At 32.7% G+C, this 16446-nt stretch overlaps 1 protein-coding gene across 1 annotated transcript; it reads left to right on the forward strand.

Moving 5' to 3' along the window:
* The first annotated feature begins 2208 nt into the window (after positions 1-2208).
* Positions 2209-12222, forward strand: sccpdha.1 (saccharopine dehydrogenase a, tandem duplicate 1). Its single transcript, XM_073826824.1, has 12 exons — positions 2209-2497; positions 4628-4740; positions 7154-7234; positions 7366-7495; positions 8013-8062; positions 8487-8617; positions 9272-9389; positions 10314-10433; positions 10823-10879; positions 10963-11074; positions 11161-11242; positions 11534-12222. Exons 1-12 carry the CDS (start codon positions 2299-2301, stop codon positions 11622-11624), a joined length of 1284 nt encoding a protein of 427 aa, XP_073682925.1. The 5' UTR covers positions 2209-2298; the 3' UTR covers positions 11625-12222.
* The last annotated feature ends 4224 nt before the right edge of the window (positions 12223-16446 follow it).

The raw sequence follows: 16446 nt of genomic DNA on the forward strand, positions 1-16446 counted from the left end.
TCGGGGGAAATTTCAAAGGAAAATGCAATGAGATGTCCTTGACCAAAAACAGCTGGTGAATAAATCTTATTGTTGGGATTGAGGAGTCTCTGTATTATTTGAATGAAGTTCAAAAAAGTCAAAAGTTTACATAAAACTGCCTGCTGTTGTTCAGAAAAATCCTTCAGGTCCCACAAAATCTTTTTTTTTTTTTTGCATTTGAACCCTTTCCAACAATAACTATGATTTTGAGATCCATCTTTTCACACTGAGGACAATTGAGGGACTCATATGCAACTATTACAGAAGGTTCAAACTCTCACTAATGCTCCAGAAAAAAAAAAACAACATGCATTAAAAGTCAGGGGTGAAAACTTTTGAACAGAATGAAGGCGTGTACATTTTTCTTATTTTGCCTAAATATTATATTTTTTTTCCATTTAGTACTGCCCTTCAGAAGCTACTTGCATTGTTCCCAGAAGACAAAATAATTATAATTTACCCTGATCTTAAAATTAAAAAAGTTTTCTGCTTTATCTGCATACCAAAGTCTGTACTAGCACAACACATGAATAATCAAAATATAACAATAAATATAACAATTATGTTATTTATGATAGATAATATTAAAAACAGAAATAGTGGATGTATTTATTTACTTATTACCTAAGTATTAATTATATTAATATTCTGTTCATAAAACAGTGTAAACAACTAAATGTTTAAAATACACTCATAATTCAAATAAAAAGTAAATTGTTAAAACATTTTACTATGATTCTGAATTTTATAATAATAAATGTATAATAATTAACCATACAAATAATGTGTATATTATATTTGTGTGTATTTTTTGTATTATATTAACTTTAGTATTACATTAATTTTACATTTCAGGTACAACAAATACAAAAACACAAAATACACTGCTATTCAAATGTTTGGGCTCAGTAATTTTTTTAAGTCTTTTTTGCTTACCAAGGCTGCTTTTACTTGATCAAAAATACAGAAAAAAAACAGTAATATTGCAGAATATTATTACAGTTTAAATATTGGGTTTTTAATTTAATATATATAAAAATATAATTTATTCCTGTGACGAAAAGCTGAATTTTCATCAGCAATTACTCCAGTCTTCAGTGTCACATGATCCTTCAGAAATCATTCTAATATGCTGATTTATCATTTCAGCATATTGTCTTTTATTATTTTATTATTATTATTTATTACTTTTTTCAGGATTATTTGATGAATAAAATTTCAAAAGAACAGCATTTATTTAAAACAGAAATCTTTTCTAACAATAAAAGTTTTTGCTATCTCTTTTTTATCAATTTAACACATCCTTGGTGAATAAAAGTATTCTTATTTTTTCAGAAATGAATTAGAAAGATTAGTTCAAAAGAAAGAACAACAGATTAGGCCTACTGACCACAAAAATTTTAAATGGTAGTTTGTTACAAAAAAAAATTTGTATTAAATAAATTCTGTTCTTTTTAACTTTTTATTTATTAAGTAATTCTGAGAATTCTGAAAAAAAAAAATAGGCAGCACTGTTTTCAACACTGATAATAAATAGGTATATTAGAATGACTTCAGAAAGAGCATGTGATACTGAAGTAATGGTGTTAAAAATTCAGCTTTGCATCACAGAAATAAATTACATTGTAAAATATATTTACATAGAAAACAGTTATGTTACATTGAAATTATATTACTGTTTATTTCTGGATTTTTTTTATCAAATGAAAGCAGCCTTGATGAGCATAAAAAAAAACTCCTAAAAAAACACAAATAAAAAATAAACATTAAAAATCTTACTGATCCCAAACTTCGGCAGTGTATTTAAAAATGCACTACCTCATGTCAACATAAGTCATATCTATAATACTGTAATCTTCGCGTTCTGCCTACAAACCGTGTAGACCAAAAACGAGCTGAGGTGACGCATTTCACGCTTCGTGTTCTAGCTGTACTGTATGCGTATGATCGACGCAATTCTTATTTGCTCAACGCAAAATATATTTGCTTGATTCTGCGTATTTTTTGTGCTTACAACAACTTCTAATCTGCGTATTATCTTCAAACAAATCCGTGACTGGGCATCCATCTTCCCCTCTCATTTTACTGATGATTTCATAAGGTGCGCATACAAAGCTGCGCATCGCTGACGCTCTTGAATGAACTTGGAGTTGTAGGCGTTACGGAAGTAGCGCCAGTCAGTCAGTTTGTGTCAGGCGTTCAACTGTCAGGTGTTCGTTGCGTTGATCGCAGTCTGTCTCTTCCAGTATCAGTCCGGACGGTCAGCAGCGGTACAGTATGGCGGCGTTCAGCACCTCATCCAGCAGACCCTACCACATCATTATTTTCGGCGCTTCTGGTTTCACAGGACAGTTTGTGGTGGAGGAGGTGGCCCGCACCGCATCCGAGGGTCCCAAGGGGAGTCTGAAATGGGCCGTGGCCGGGAGAAACAGAACCAAGCTGGAGAAAGTTGTGGAGCAGGCCGCCGGAGCTCTAAGTGCGTGATGCCTGCTTGAATTATGCTAGAATTGCTTTAAATGTCTATATATGGATTTAGTGAACTGATATAACTGTTCAACACGCTTGCGACCTCAAATACCATAGTTTCTGCAAAAACACCATGTGTTTTAGCTCTGTAAGATCATATGTCAGAAACGTTCTTGTCTTAGTTCATTCTTTGTTTGAACTAGGATCTATGGTATTTTAGACAAAACTTTGGTTGCAGTGGTACTTTTTGTAATGCAAAAGATGTTTTTAGAGTTTATATGAGTGCATGCATTGATGTCTATGAATGATATCTATTTTGCATTTGCACCTAAAACTAGTAGGACTAGACAGGGTTATTTTTGTTAAATAAAACTAAATAAAAAAATAATTAATTAAAGCTAAAAAATAAAGTATCAATATTAGATTTAAAATAAGTTAATACAACAAAAATTAGAAAATGTTAAACTAGTCTTCTGATAAATGCAGTGTACAAACTTAGCAAAAAAGTTTTAAAAAATGTTTGACCTCTAATATGACTCTTGTTTAATAATAATAATAATAATAATAATAACAAATGTTGTCGACTGAATAACTGAATTAATTTCAGACGCAAATAATTTACTAACTGTAATTAAAACAGAATTAAAAATTAAACAAATCTTATATAATGAAACATAATACAATAATGAAATATTTAAATTGCCAAAAGCACATAAAATTCTAGTCTTCTAATAAAAATGAGTGCATTGTAACTTAGCAAAAAAGTTTTGAAATGTTTCTTTGATGTGCAGTATCACTCTATGACAGGGTTATTATTGTTAAATTAAAATAAATAAAATAAAATAAAGCTGAAACAAAATAAAGTGTACATATTAGATTTAAACAAAAAATAAATTATATTAAAAAAAATATTAAAATGACAAAAACAAATTCTAATAAAAATAAGTGCCTTGTACAACCTTAGCAAAAATGTGAAATGTAAAAAAAAAAAAAAAAAATGTAAAAAATAAACAGCTGAACAAAATAAAGTGTAAATATTACATTTAACCAAAAAAAAAAAAAAATTAGAAATGGTGCCTTGAATAACTGAAATTTATTTCAGACAAATAACTTAAAATGAATTACTAACTGGAATTAAAACTGAAATAAAAATTAAACAAATAAGATTATTTAAAAAAATATTTAAAAGTGCATTGTACAACCATAGCAAAAAAAAAAGTGTTATTATTGTGTAAATTTATTAGAATTAAACAAAAAAATGAAAATTAGAAATGTTTCCTTGACTGAATAACTAAATACATTTCAACACAAATAACTTAGCTGTAATTAATTACTAACTGCAATTAAAACTGAAATTAAGAAATAAATAATATTTTAAAAAATATTAAAATGACAAAAACACAATTCAAGTCTTCTAATAAAAATAAGTGCATTGTACAACCGTAGCAAAAAAGTTTAGAAAGTTTTCGTTTGACCTCTAAATGCTCAGCAGATGTCAAATATTTATTATTAGCAAATTTAAGGGGGTTTTGTTGTAAGACTGTAAGAGCAGCAAACTTGGCAATGAGTTAAAAGTGTTAGGAGGGTTGCATGGATATTGGATTGGACTTGACTTTGACCCACATCGTGGCAATTGGCAATGAACTGATTTTCTTGAATGCTTCATACTTTTGTGCTTTGACAAATAAATGTCTCCTTGTGGGACGTTGCATTGTTTAGCTTGGATAATCTTCATGCATTTTTCCAAACAATAGGCTCTTTGGTCATGGTGGTCTTCAGGGAACGGTTTAATAAATCCTCAACAGCTGATGGAAAATTATATTCCAGTGACATATTTAATCGTGTAGCTTTGAATGGATCGAACATTTGCTCCGAGTTATATTTAGATTTCAATAAAAATTAATTTAGCCAGACGGGTCACTGAATAAAGATAGGACTGTTTAGGATTCCTTTTAGTGAAAGTTATCTGATCTTCGTAGATGAACTAAATTATTTACGACCTGGAGTTTGGCCTAGACCGTTTTGCATCTACGCAGTAAAGCATAATCTTGAATAATTTACAGTCTCACCAGTTTGCATTAAATATGACACATAATCCAGTGTATAAGTAATATTGTAAAAGCTGTGTGTTTGTTCTCAGGTAAGCCGGAGCTGAAGTCAGAGGTGGATATTATCATTGCAGATGTCGGCGATCCGGACTCATTGGCTGCCATGTGCAAACAGGCTGTTATTGTACTCAGCTGTGTGGGGCCTGTAAGTACACTAGACTGTAGGACACAGAACTGCTTGTGTATGGGCTGCATTATATATGATTCATCATAAAACATCAGGCTATTGATAAATGACATTTTGCAATGTAACACCCTAATGTTTACCCAGCTTGCTACATCAGGCTGATAACTGATGTGACTATATGTGGTTTTGCAATACTCCCCTTTAAAAAAGATAATCAAGTTTGCACATTGAACATCAGATGATCTTGTTTTAAGGGTCGGTTATGCTGCACTTTTTATTCCATTGACTTACATTCATATGGGGGAGAAAACGTGGGAGAGCATTGTCATGTCATATTTAAAGGAGTAAAGGTTGTTTTTTTCCCCCCTAGATATTATTTGTTAATAGTATGTGCACTACCAGTCAAAAGTTTTTAAATGTTTATTAAAGAAGTCTCTTCTGCTCACCAAGACTGTATTTATTTGATCCAAAATATAGCAAAAGCAGTAATATTGTGAAATATTTTTAATTTAAAATAACTGCATTCTATTTGAATATATTTTAAAAAGTAATTTAAATTTCTGTGATCAAAGCAAAAATATAAATTAATACTTATATTTAGCAAGGATGCTTTGAATTGATCAAAAGTGATGATAAAGACTTATGTTACAAAAGATTTAAAAATGTTATTTCTATTGCTGTTCTTCTAAACGTTCTATTCATCAGAGAAACCTGAAAAAAAATCTACTTAGCTGTTTTTAACATAATAATAAGAAGAAGATTATGTTTTTTGAGCAGCAAATCAGAATATTAGAATGATTTCTGAAGGATCATGTGACTGGAGTAAAAATGCTAAAAATTCAGGAATAAATTACTTTTTAAAACATTCAAATAGAACACTGTTATTTTAAATATGTATTATAAGTAAAATGTATATAATGATATAAGTATAACTTATATTAATACAAGTAAAAATATATATATTTTTAAATCTGTTTTTGCTGTACTTTCAATCAGATAAATGCAGGCTTGGTCAGAGGTGTAAAATACTTAAGTAATTTTACTTGATTACTGTACTTAAGTATTATTTTTGGGGATTTGTACTTTAATCAAGTACAATTTAAACTGACTACTTGTACTTTTACTTGATTACATTTTTGAAGAAAAAACTTTTTACTCCTTAAAATTTTATTTTATCTTAAAAAGTACATTACATTTTTATTTTATCTTATGCACATATGTTTTATGTCTCTGCATCAATTTTTACTCTTCAAAGGGATAGTTCACCCAAAAATAAAAAAAATTCTCTCATCATTTACTGAACCTCTGTCATGCCAGATGTTCATGACTTTCTTTCTTCAGATGAACACAAGCAAAGATTTTTAGTGAATATAATGCAAGGGGACAGGACCACTTTAGAAATCACAAAAAGTGAACATGATGGTCAAGTTTAAAATATTAGTCTTTGTATTTTTCTTACATAGCTTACATAATTTCACTTAAGGAGACCCTGATTCATTACCAGGGGTTGCATGAGTTACGACTCATATTCACTTGTGATTCGTTTTTGAAGTGTCATTTTTAGATGTCCCATACACTTGCATTATATGGAAATGTTTTTTTTTTTTTTTTTTTTTTTTGTTTGTTTAAAAAAAAAAAAAAAAAAAAACTCTTAGTTTGTGTTCATCTAATAAATAAAAGTCATATGGAAAGGCATGAGAGTGGAAAGGATGGAGTTTCCTTTTAATACCTTTCCCTGTTTTTTTTTTTTCGGTGTTCCGCTGTGCTTCATTTTAATTGTTGTTGTGGCACTATATATACGCGTTTGACCTCTGCCATTGCATTTTGCATCTTTCTTTCCCTTTAAATATACTTCTGTATGTATGTCTGTCAGTACTTTTACTTTTTTAATACTTGAGTACAATTTTAAGTTGTACTTTTTTACTTTTACTCAAGTATGTTTTTGGCCAGATACTTGTACTTTTAATTGAGTAAAATTTTCACTGAGTATCTGTACTTTCACCTTGAGTAAAATTTGAGTACTTTTTACACCTCTGGGCTTGGTGAGCAGAAGAGACTTCTTTAAAAAAAAAAAAAAGTTAATGTTCAGAAACTTTTGACTGGTAGTGTATATGTTATAGAATATAGTACAAAAATATTAATTTACGTTACCATTTAGATTTTCGTTTGAGTTCAGTAAGGTTCTTATACTCAGCAAGGCTGCATTTATTTGATCAAAAATACAGTATTGTGAAATATTATTGCAATTTAAAATAGCTGTTTTCTGTTTGAATACATTTCAAGATGTAATTCTGAATTTTGAATTTTTGGCATCATTACTCCAGTTTTCAGTGTCACATGATTCTATAGAAATCGTTCTAATATTCTGATTTGCTGCTGAAGAAATAGTGTCTATATAATGCCGATTCAAAACTTTGATATTTTTCTACAGTATAGATTTTTTGGTGAACCTGTTGTCAAGTCTTGTGTGGAAAGCGGAGCACACTACATTGATATCTCTGGAGAACCACAGGTACTTTTCCCTGACACTTTGTTCTTATTATATGGTCTATTTTGATTTAATGCTGGCTTGAGCAACATTTTTGGTTTGAGAGCATATCCAAAATATAGAAATGAATGTTGTTTATGTTCTATTTGCTGTAGTTCCTGGAGGGTATGCAGCTGCACTACCATAGCCAGGCTGCTGAAAAGGGCGTCTACATTGTGGGAGCCTGTGGTTTTGACTCCATTCCTTCAGACATGGGCGTCATTTATACCAGGGACCAGTTTAAAGGTATGTTTGTCATGTATTGTATTGTATTATATGTGACCCTAGACCACAAAACCAGTCTTAAGTCGCTGGGGTATATTTGTAGCAATAGCCAAAAATACATTGCATGGGTCAAAATTTTTGATTTTTCTTTTATGCCAAAAATCATTAAGAAATTAAGTAAAGTTCATGTTCCATGAAGATTTTTTGTAAAATTCCTACTGTAAACATATCAAAATGTAATTTTTGATTTGTAATATGCATTAAGAACCTAATTTGGACAACTTTAAAGGCGATTTTCTCAGTCTTTTTTATTTTTTTGCATCCTCAGATTTCTGATTTCAAATAGATGTATCTCAGTCAAATATTGTCATATCCTAATAAACCATACATCAATAGAAAGCTTATTTATTGAGCTTTCATATGATGTATAAATCTCAGTTTTGTCAAATTTAACCTTATGACTGGTTTTGTGGTCCAGGGTCACATATTATATTGTTATATATTAAATAATATTAATGTCATTTTTTTTCATTACCAGGGACACTAACAGCCGTTGAGAGCTTTTTGACTGCGAGTTCAGGACCAGAGGTTGGTGCTCTTAAAGGGATAGTACACCCAGGAATGAAAATGTTTATGTTTATCTGCTTACCCCAAGGGCAGCCAAGATGTATGCGAGTTTGTTTCTTCAGTAGAAAACAAATGAAGATGTTCAATGTATCGTCACAAGTCTCTGGAATTTTTTTGACTCTCGAAGCCGTGGGTCCCATTGACTGCCATTATATGACTGACAGACTGCAACGGTTTGAGTTAAAAATCTTTGTGTTCTACTGAAAAAATAAACTCACTTACATCTTGGATATCCTGGGGGTAAGCAGATAAACATCACATTTTCATTTTTGGGTGAACTATCCCTTTAAGTTTTAAACTTAAATTTAAACTGAAATTGTCTCTGTTTTTAAAAAGCCTTTGTGTTTAAGTGTCAGCTGACCCACATTCTGGTGTGTGCTCGCAGGGAGGCTGCATCCATGATGGCACCTGGCAGTCGGCCATCTATGGCTTAGCAGACAGCGACAAGTTGCGGAGCCTCAGGAAGAAGCTCGGTCACAAGCCTCTTCCCGTGGTGGGGGCTAAAATTAAAAGGAGGTGTGTATGACAACTATAAGAATTCGTATTTTATCTTCTATTTTCAAGAAGTACATTTCTAGGGTTTTCATTACTATCTTTAAAAAGAAGTGACTTTTTACTTTAATATATTTTACAATATATTCCATTTTAATCTATTTTAAAACGTAGTTTATTCCTGTGATGCGAAGCTGAATTTTAGCATCATTACTCCAGTCTTCAGTGTCACATGATTCTTCACAAAATCATTCTAATATGCTGATTTGCTGCTCAAGAATAATTTCTTACATTATCAATTACAGTTGAGCAGTTATGAAATTGTGATGCATTTGAAGTATCTTTGATGAATAGAATGTTCAAAGAACAGCATTTATTTGAAATAGAAGTTTTTGTAACATTATAAATGTCTTTACTGTCGGCTTTGATCAGTTTAATGCTTCCTTGCTGAATAAAAGTATTAATTTCTTTGAAAGAAATTTCTTACTGACCCCAAATCTTTAAAAGGTCATTTAAACGACCTGCTGTAATTGGCCTGTTATGACGGAGTACTAGCATGATGTCGTTCATCAGACAATAAAATTACTTAGGCAATGACATGTACATGTGTATAGTAAGATGTTAATATGCTTATGGAAATAGGTCTGTTAACAACAAAAAATGAATTTCTATCTACAGGGGCACACTGTTTTATAGTAACGAATTGGAGCAATATGCAATTCCCTTCATGGGTTCTGACCCATCAGTGGTGAAAAGGAGCCAGCGCTACTTAACTGAAGAACTCAATGAAACTCCAGTAAGTCATTCAGTCATTTAAATGAAATAAAGCTGTGTGTGCGTATACACTACCAGTCAAAAGTTTAACTCAACACTGAACCAGTTAAACTGGACTGAAACTGAACTAGTTGAACCAGTAAATGCATGAGGTTTTAGACAAATGAGAACAATGATTGCAACAATATAAAAGCAGTAATTCATAAATGCATAGGGCAAATAAGCATTAGAGTGCAATTCCTTAAAAGTGCCGATGGGAGGGAAAAAATTCTGCACGTGATCTACTGAGAATGTGAACATTAATGAACACACACAGGCATATAATTTCAATCTAAAGAGAGCATCTTAAATTACCGCCTGCTTTAAGACATGCTTTTTTTGGACATTAATTATTGGTGCAAATACCAGTAATTTGTTAAGTGCAAATGTTCGTAAATCACATTGCGTCATTCATTTTAATACTCTCCTCCCATAAATTTTGATTCTGAAAAGGAAACGCCTACAAATGCATATTCAATACCGGTGCAAAAATAACTGTCCATGTCTTTTCTTTTAATTCTTTCCCGGGCATCTTTAGTAAATCCTAACTACTAATTAAATGCCAAAAGATGGTTTGCATTGGCGCAATCTGTTAGTAAATCTGAACCATAGATGTTTTCAATACCCTCTTCTCACAAGTCAGTGTAATTCAACTTTAAAGGATTCAAGTACAGTTGTGCACCTGAAAAAAAAAGGGTCCTTTAAAAAAAAAAAAAAGAAAGAAAAAACATAACATGAGGGTTTTTCCCTGTACTAGAAATTTGGCGAAAGACTTCAAAAAATAAATTTGGCAACTACCTTGACTAAAGACTATGAACAAAATTACTGCATTACTGTAAAATGAACTGCACAGCCATAAATATTTTCATAAGTTTTACATGCACTGAAACTGTGTCTTTTTATACAGGTTCAGTATGGGGCGTATGCTGGTGTCGGTGGCATTTCCAATGTTTTTAAACTCCTCTTCGCTGGATTGATGTTCTATTTCCTTGTGAAGTTCAGCTTTGGCAAAAATCTTCTCATGAAGGTAAAACAAATGTACAGTATCCACCTTTTTCTTCAACACTGAAGTAAGCCTGTGTGTGAGACCTCCGGTTCATTATCCGCTATAGGGAAATAACCAGAAGAATAACAACGTGCAGTAAACAGTAAAACTGTTTGCACTACGAACCAGTGTGCTTATAATTAAAACAATACATTAAAATAATATGGTAAGACACCAATTTGTAATGTCAAGCAGCAAAACGAGCTGTTTTGTACAGCTAAAAATAGCTGGACACGGATAAGACCGGAACAAACAAAATTTACAAATGGAAATTCTGCCCACTGTTAGAGAAAGAAAAAGGTGGATAAATTGCAAAAATATATTGCATTTAATTTGATAATCCCTACATAAAATATTTACTTTGTCTGCAGTTTCCAGAGTTTTTCTCATTCGGCTTCTTCTCCAAAGCAGGTCCAACTAGAAAACAGGTATTGTACCCACACTACTATCATCATCTAGGCTGTCAGCTCTATTTTTTAGCATCTGCATTAATTAAATGTTATATCTGCAGATGGAGGGCTCCTCTTTCCGTTTTCTCTTTCTTGGAGAGGGTTACACTGAAGGCTCAGACCCCAGTGAGGGCAAACCCAATGGAAAAATCCGCACTGTGGTCAAAGGACCAGGTACTGTATTCAAACCTGCCTCGTATAAATGTAACTCCATCAATGCATATTTCTCATATCTGTTTTTTGTGTGTGGTGTTTTCCAGAGGCAGGATATGTCGCCACACCAATCGCTATGGTTCAGGCAGCCCTTACCATGCTGAACGAATCAGATTCTCTTCCAAAAACGTGAGTTCTGCTATTTATGAGGTCAAAACTAAACCTAAATAAGCAGTTTGTATTATTATTATTAATGGGATAGTTCCCCCAAAAATGAAATTCACACCTTCCAGTTGTTCCAAACCTGTATGAATTTCTGTATTCTGTTGAACACAAATATAGATATTTAGAAAAATGTTGGTAAACAAACTGCTTTTGGAGGTTTGGAACAGTTTGAGTGATGACAAAATTTTAGGTTTTGGTGATCTGTCCCTTTAAGTGGCATATTCTGAATGTATATTAATGGGTGATTGTCCACAGCGGTGGTGTTTACACTCCAGGAGCGACATTTGCCAAGACGACCCTCATCGACCGCCTCAACAAACATGGCATTCAGTTCTCCGTCCTTTAAGTGAGAGATTAAACGAGGCTCGACCGGCTTGGCTTTAATATCAGTCTACTGAAGCACCTATTCATCTGCTTGCTTGAGAATAGAGAAGTCTTGTTGCTATTTAAGGCTTCCTCGGCTATCTTACGGTGTTGCTATTTTCCAGTTTAGTGTCCTCACTTGTGCACGGCACTCTGGGATGCGTTTGTCAGCATGTACTCTGCTCAAATGGCTGTGAAATTTGCACTACGAGTGCACCGCAAACACTCTTGAAATCCGTCCATTTGATTACACGTTTCGGTTTGACATTTTTTGCATTGTTTTTATCACTAACAGAAATGCTGATTCTCACAGATGACAGACATCTCTAAAAACATATTTAAAGCACACCCAGAGCTAAAAGAAAATATAGTTTGAGTAAGAGAAAGAACTAGTTTTTGTAATATTGTCAGGAGTTGTTATATTTGTGAATCCTGTAACTGTAGAAGAATTGTTAAACTAATACAAGAAATGAGAGAGGAAAAAAATGTTTTAGAGACCAATGAATCTGTGAGTTGTTTGAAAGATTGCAGAATGCTGTTCTGGTTTGTTTCTAACTAAATAAAGAACGTATCAAATCATATTCTGTGTCTAATAACTTGCTTGCTGTATACAGCCTATTTTTAGAGAATGTGAAATAGTATGCAGCAGTTTTGAATTTATTTCTTAAACTAATTTTATTTATTTTTTTATCCATGAAGGGAATTCCATATTGCTCCAATTCGTTACTATAAAACAGTGTGCCCCTGTAGATAGAAATTATTTTTACATTTACATTTCCATAAGCATAACATCTGACAATACACATGTACATATCAAGTAATTTTGCTGGGTTGACAATATATATAATTTTTTTTTTTTTTTCTTCAATTTTAACCAATGCTTATTTTGATGAACCAGTTGCCTGTTTTTAGTTGACTTGTGAACAAAACTTGCTAGTGGTACTCCTAAATCACCATAAGCTTTGTGCTTTCCTACTTTTTCATAAGAAAAAAAGACACAGCTTTCAAGTTGTCAATGTATTCACGAAATTCTAACAATAAATACTATTTTGGTGCTCTTTAATGTGGCGTGACATCGCTGAAGTGCCCGAGTTAAAGCAGCATGTGAACCGATCGTCTCGATCTCTTTACTACTAGTTATAGCATTAAATTCTGTAACCAGGATTCTAAAACCTTCCTTCATTGGGAAAAAGTATTGTGTTCACTTCTATAGTACTGCAAAAGAGCCACAAAATATACTACAAATATACCTGTGCTACTGAAGACTGGTTTTGTGGTCCAGGATTACATCTTAGATTGGCACAGCAGCCTATTAAATGTATGTAACTGACAAAATAATCTCATTATTATGCATAATTACAGCAAATATGCATAATGATCACTGAGTTGGTAAATTCATCACTATGCAAAAATGACTGTTTTCCCAAAGAAACATAAAACGTAAAGTCCTAATGAAATCAGTATGAATATGTTAGACTTAGGGTTATCTATAAGCTAGTGTGCTCCAAAACAATAACAAAATTCACATTTACAAGATGTAAGCATTTAAAACTTTTTGAGCAATGTTGCTGTCAACGGACAACCAAGTGAGACACAGGGCCCACGACCAATCCAGATAGAAATGTGTTACCCATTCTCAATGGGAAAGTGTCCAAGCAACATTGCTTAAAAAGTTGCCCTATGTATCATCAGCCTTACAATATAGCCAATATGGATTAACAGTTTTGAATACATCTCTCTGTACTTCAGCTACTCATCAAATTTTTGGTCCAATCAAATGCTCTCTAGAATCTGAAGCGTCCTGCTCTCTCTACACTATAGTGTTTTCACAATGCATGGTAGGGATGTGCGGTATACCGGTACTGTGAAAATACCGGTATTTATTTTTTTTAAACAGTACAATATCATAAGTTTGCTCAGTTCGGTATTTCTTCCGCTGTTCCGATTTTCACCACTATGCGGCAGTGTTCCGCAAACTGGCGTAAAACCGGCAAGCGTTATAACAGACAAACGGCAATGGATCACACATATGAAACGCGCTCTGCAGCGGTCAAAGGAGCTAGCAAAAAAATAAAGACTGAAAAGATATGTATATGTGAACCCATTTTATTCAGTCCCAAAATCACAATCCAACCTGTATCCTCTACTCTGTTGGTTTTTTTGTTGTTGTTGTTGTTGTTGTTGCATTCTGGTTGCATTCACATGTTCTTTGTGATAAAGACTGAAAATATGTGACCCTGGACCACAAAACCAGTCATAAGCTTACATTTTACAAAACTGAGGTGTATATATCACATGAAAGCTGAATAAATAAGCTTTCTATTGATGTATGGTTTGTTATGATAGGACAATATTTGGCCAAGATACAACTATTTGAAAATCTGGAATCTGAGGGTGCAAAAAAATTCAAAATACTGAGAAAATCACCTTTAAAGTTGTCCAAATTAAGTTCTTAACAATGCATATTACTAATAAAAAAATACATTTTGATATATTTATAGTAGGAATTTTACAAAAAATCTTCATGGAACATGATCTTTACTTAATTTCCTAACGATTTTTGGCATAAAAAAAAAGTTAAATAATTTTGACCCATGCAATGTATTTTTGGCTATTGCTACAAATATACCCCGGCGACTTAAGACAGGTTTTGTGGTCCAGGGTCACATATATTAAGAGATTACTTTATTTTAATTAGATCTCTTCAGTTTTGTTTCTTCTAAAATCAAAATTTTAGTTTTTATTATTTTTTTGTAACAATTTCTTTGCTCAGTTGTTCATAGAGTTTTCAATTCACCTATATTTGCCTGTTTCCTTTTTTTTTTTTTCTCACCTATGGTATCGAATTGGTATCGATACCAAGGTATTAGATCCTAGTATCGTACCGAAGTCAAAATTGTGGTATCGAGCCATCCCTAATGCATGGTCAATCAGCCATATTGGTGGCACCAGTGAACTGAATGAAACTTGCATTTTGCTGATGACGGCTGCTGAAAATGATCCATTTGTGTCATATTTTGGGGTGTACTAATCGGTTGGACCGGAAAAAACATTTGGAGTACTATAGACTGCCAATAATTATAACAAAACAAGGAGAAGGGTGCAAAAAAATGAGGAACAAAAGGCGTTTGTGGTTGGCCAAACTGAACCAGGATTTCCAGGGCAAGAATCTTGACAACATTCGTGTTTGTTCTTATCTTTTCTGGTTAGGTAGGTGAAATATTAGACTAATATCTTAATTAATACCACTTGAGCGCATCTTTACCACCTATTAACTTTAGTTTGTTAAAATATTACACCCTTTACTGCTTACGAAGTCCTCCTTGATATGATTTAGCAGCTTCCACACATGTTTTCCATGTTTAAGACAACATAAATTAGCAGAACAACGTGTTCAGTAGTACATTAACCTTGCAATCCATGCTGTTGTTTACATACGGAGTATATAGCCAATATGGCCGCGCATCTGGGTAACGTTAACTGACCAAACCGCAACGTACACAATTCAGACAGTGTAAATATGCTTTCCACTGCCGCGAAAGAAGTAATAAGACCCATTTGAATTCTACACAGAATGCTATATTTTACAGCAATATGGATGAAATTGTGGCTGTTTCAAAGCACCTCAGTGGACCTTTAACAAATACAAAACAATGGCAACGAAGGCCTCAATAAAATCACTTGGCACGGCAGCCTGTTAAATATTAAAATAACGTACCTATTGATGAGGGTGGTGCTAAAATGCCTCAGAAGCTTTGGTTTTCGGCTGGTTTTCTTTTCCTATTCCGATTAACTCCAATTTTTCATTAAAGGTTCGTCTTGAAAATGGCAACGATGTCCTCCTCACCTGCTCCTCCACAGCGAACCACCAGCTTCTCTAGTTTATTATCACTGTAACTTAGTTTATCAGTGTAGCAATCCTCACAGCTGGCAGAACTTGTCATGAAGTTAGTAAATTAGAATGTAGTCTCTCATTGGCCCTCTGTAATGTGTAAATTCTAAGTGGACCAATCACAGAGCTGATAGCGTTAGGTGGAAGAATTCTAATAAGGAGAAACTGGGCGTCTGTCATTTAACTCTTTATATTCCAACACAATCTCAATTGGTTTAAAGGGTTTATTGCTAAAATACAATTGAAACTGATTACTTTTTAACACTAAAAATAATTTCCACATTTACCTCATGGAAACTATCCGATATTTAAATCAGATGTTAATTTAAACTTTAACATAATAGTAATGTGTAATAGTCTACAGCATTGGTTGAGAGATCTACTGTAGCTGATATACTGTAATATTGTAATCCAATACATACCTTTTTATCAAAGTTATGTGATTTGTTCTGATACAGTTTAACAGTTTATTTGTTACAGAAGAAATAAATAGTTGAGTGCACTGCAATGTGGGATGAAATAGTCAATGTAGTGTTCTATGGCTGTGTACATTTTAACAAATGCAGTAAGTTTTAATAAGTATTCCAGTATACAAACAAGCTTTCCATTGATGTATGGTTTGTTTAGATAGGACAATATTTGGCTGAGATACAACTATGTGAAAATCTGGAATCTGAGGGTGAAAAAAAATAATAATGAGAAAATCACCTTTAAGGTTGTCCAAATGAAGTTGTTAGCAATGCATAATGCTAATCAAATATTAAGTTTAGATATAACATTTACGGTAAGAAATTTACAAAATATCTTCATGGAACATGATCTTTACTTAATATCCTAATGATTTTTGGCATAAAAGTAAAATCAATAATTTTGACCCATACAAAAACCAGTCTTTTTTTTTTATGAATCTAGT

This window comes from Garra rufa, chromosome 21, assembly GCF_049309525.1.
Source record: "Garra rufa chromosome 21, GarRuf1.0, whole genome shotgun sequence".
Classification (NCBI taxonomy): Eukaryota; Metazoa; Chordata; class Actinopteri; order Cypriniformes; family Cyprinidae; genus Garra; species Garra rufa.

Excerpts from the sequence above, each read along its gene's own strand:
- sccpdha.1 (XM_073826824.1), top strand. The coding sequence starts at position 2,299 with ATGGCGGCGTTCAGCACCTCATCCAGCAGACCCTACCACATCATTATT. Across the intron at positions 2,498-4,627 it reads GCAGGCCGCCGGAGCTCTAA|GTAAGCCGGAGCTGAAGTCA; the intron begins GTGCGTGATGCC and ends GTTTGTTCTCAG. Across the intron at positions 11,075-11,160 it reads CACTGTGGTCAAAGGACCAG|AGGCAGGATATGTCGCCACA; the intron begins GTACTGTATTCA and ends GGTGTTTTCCAG.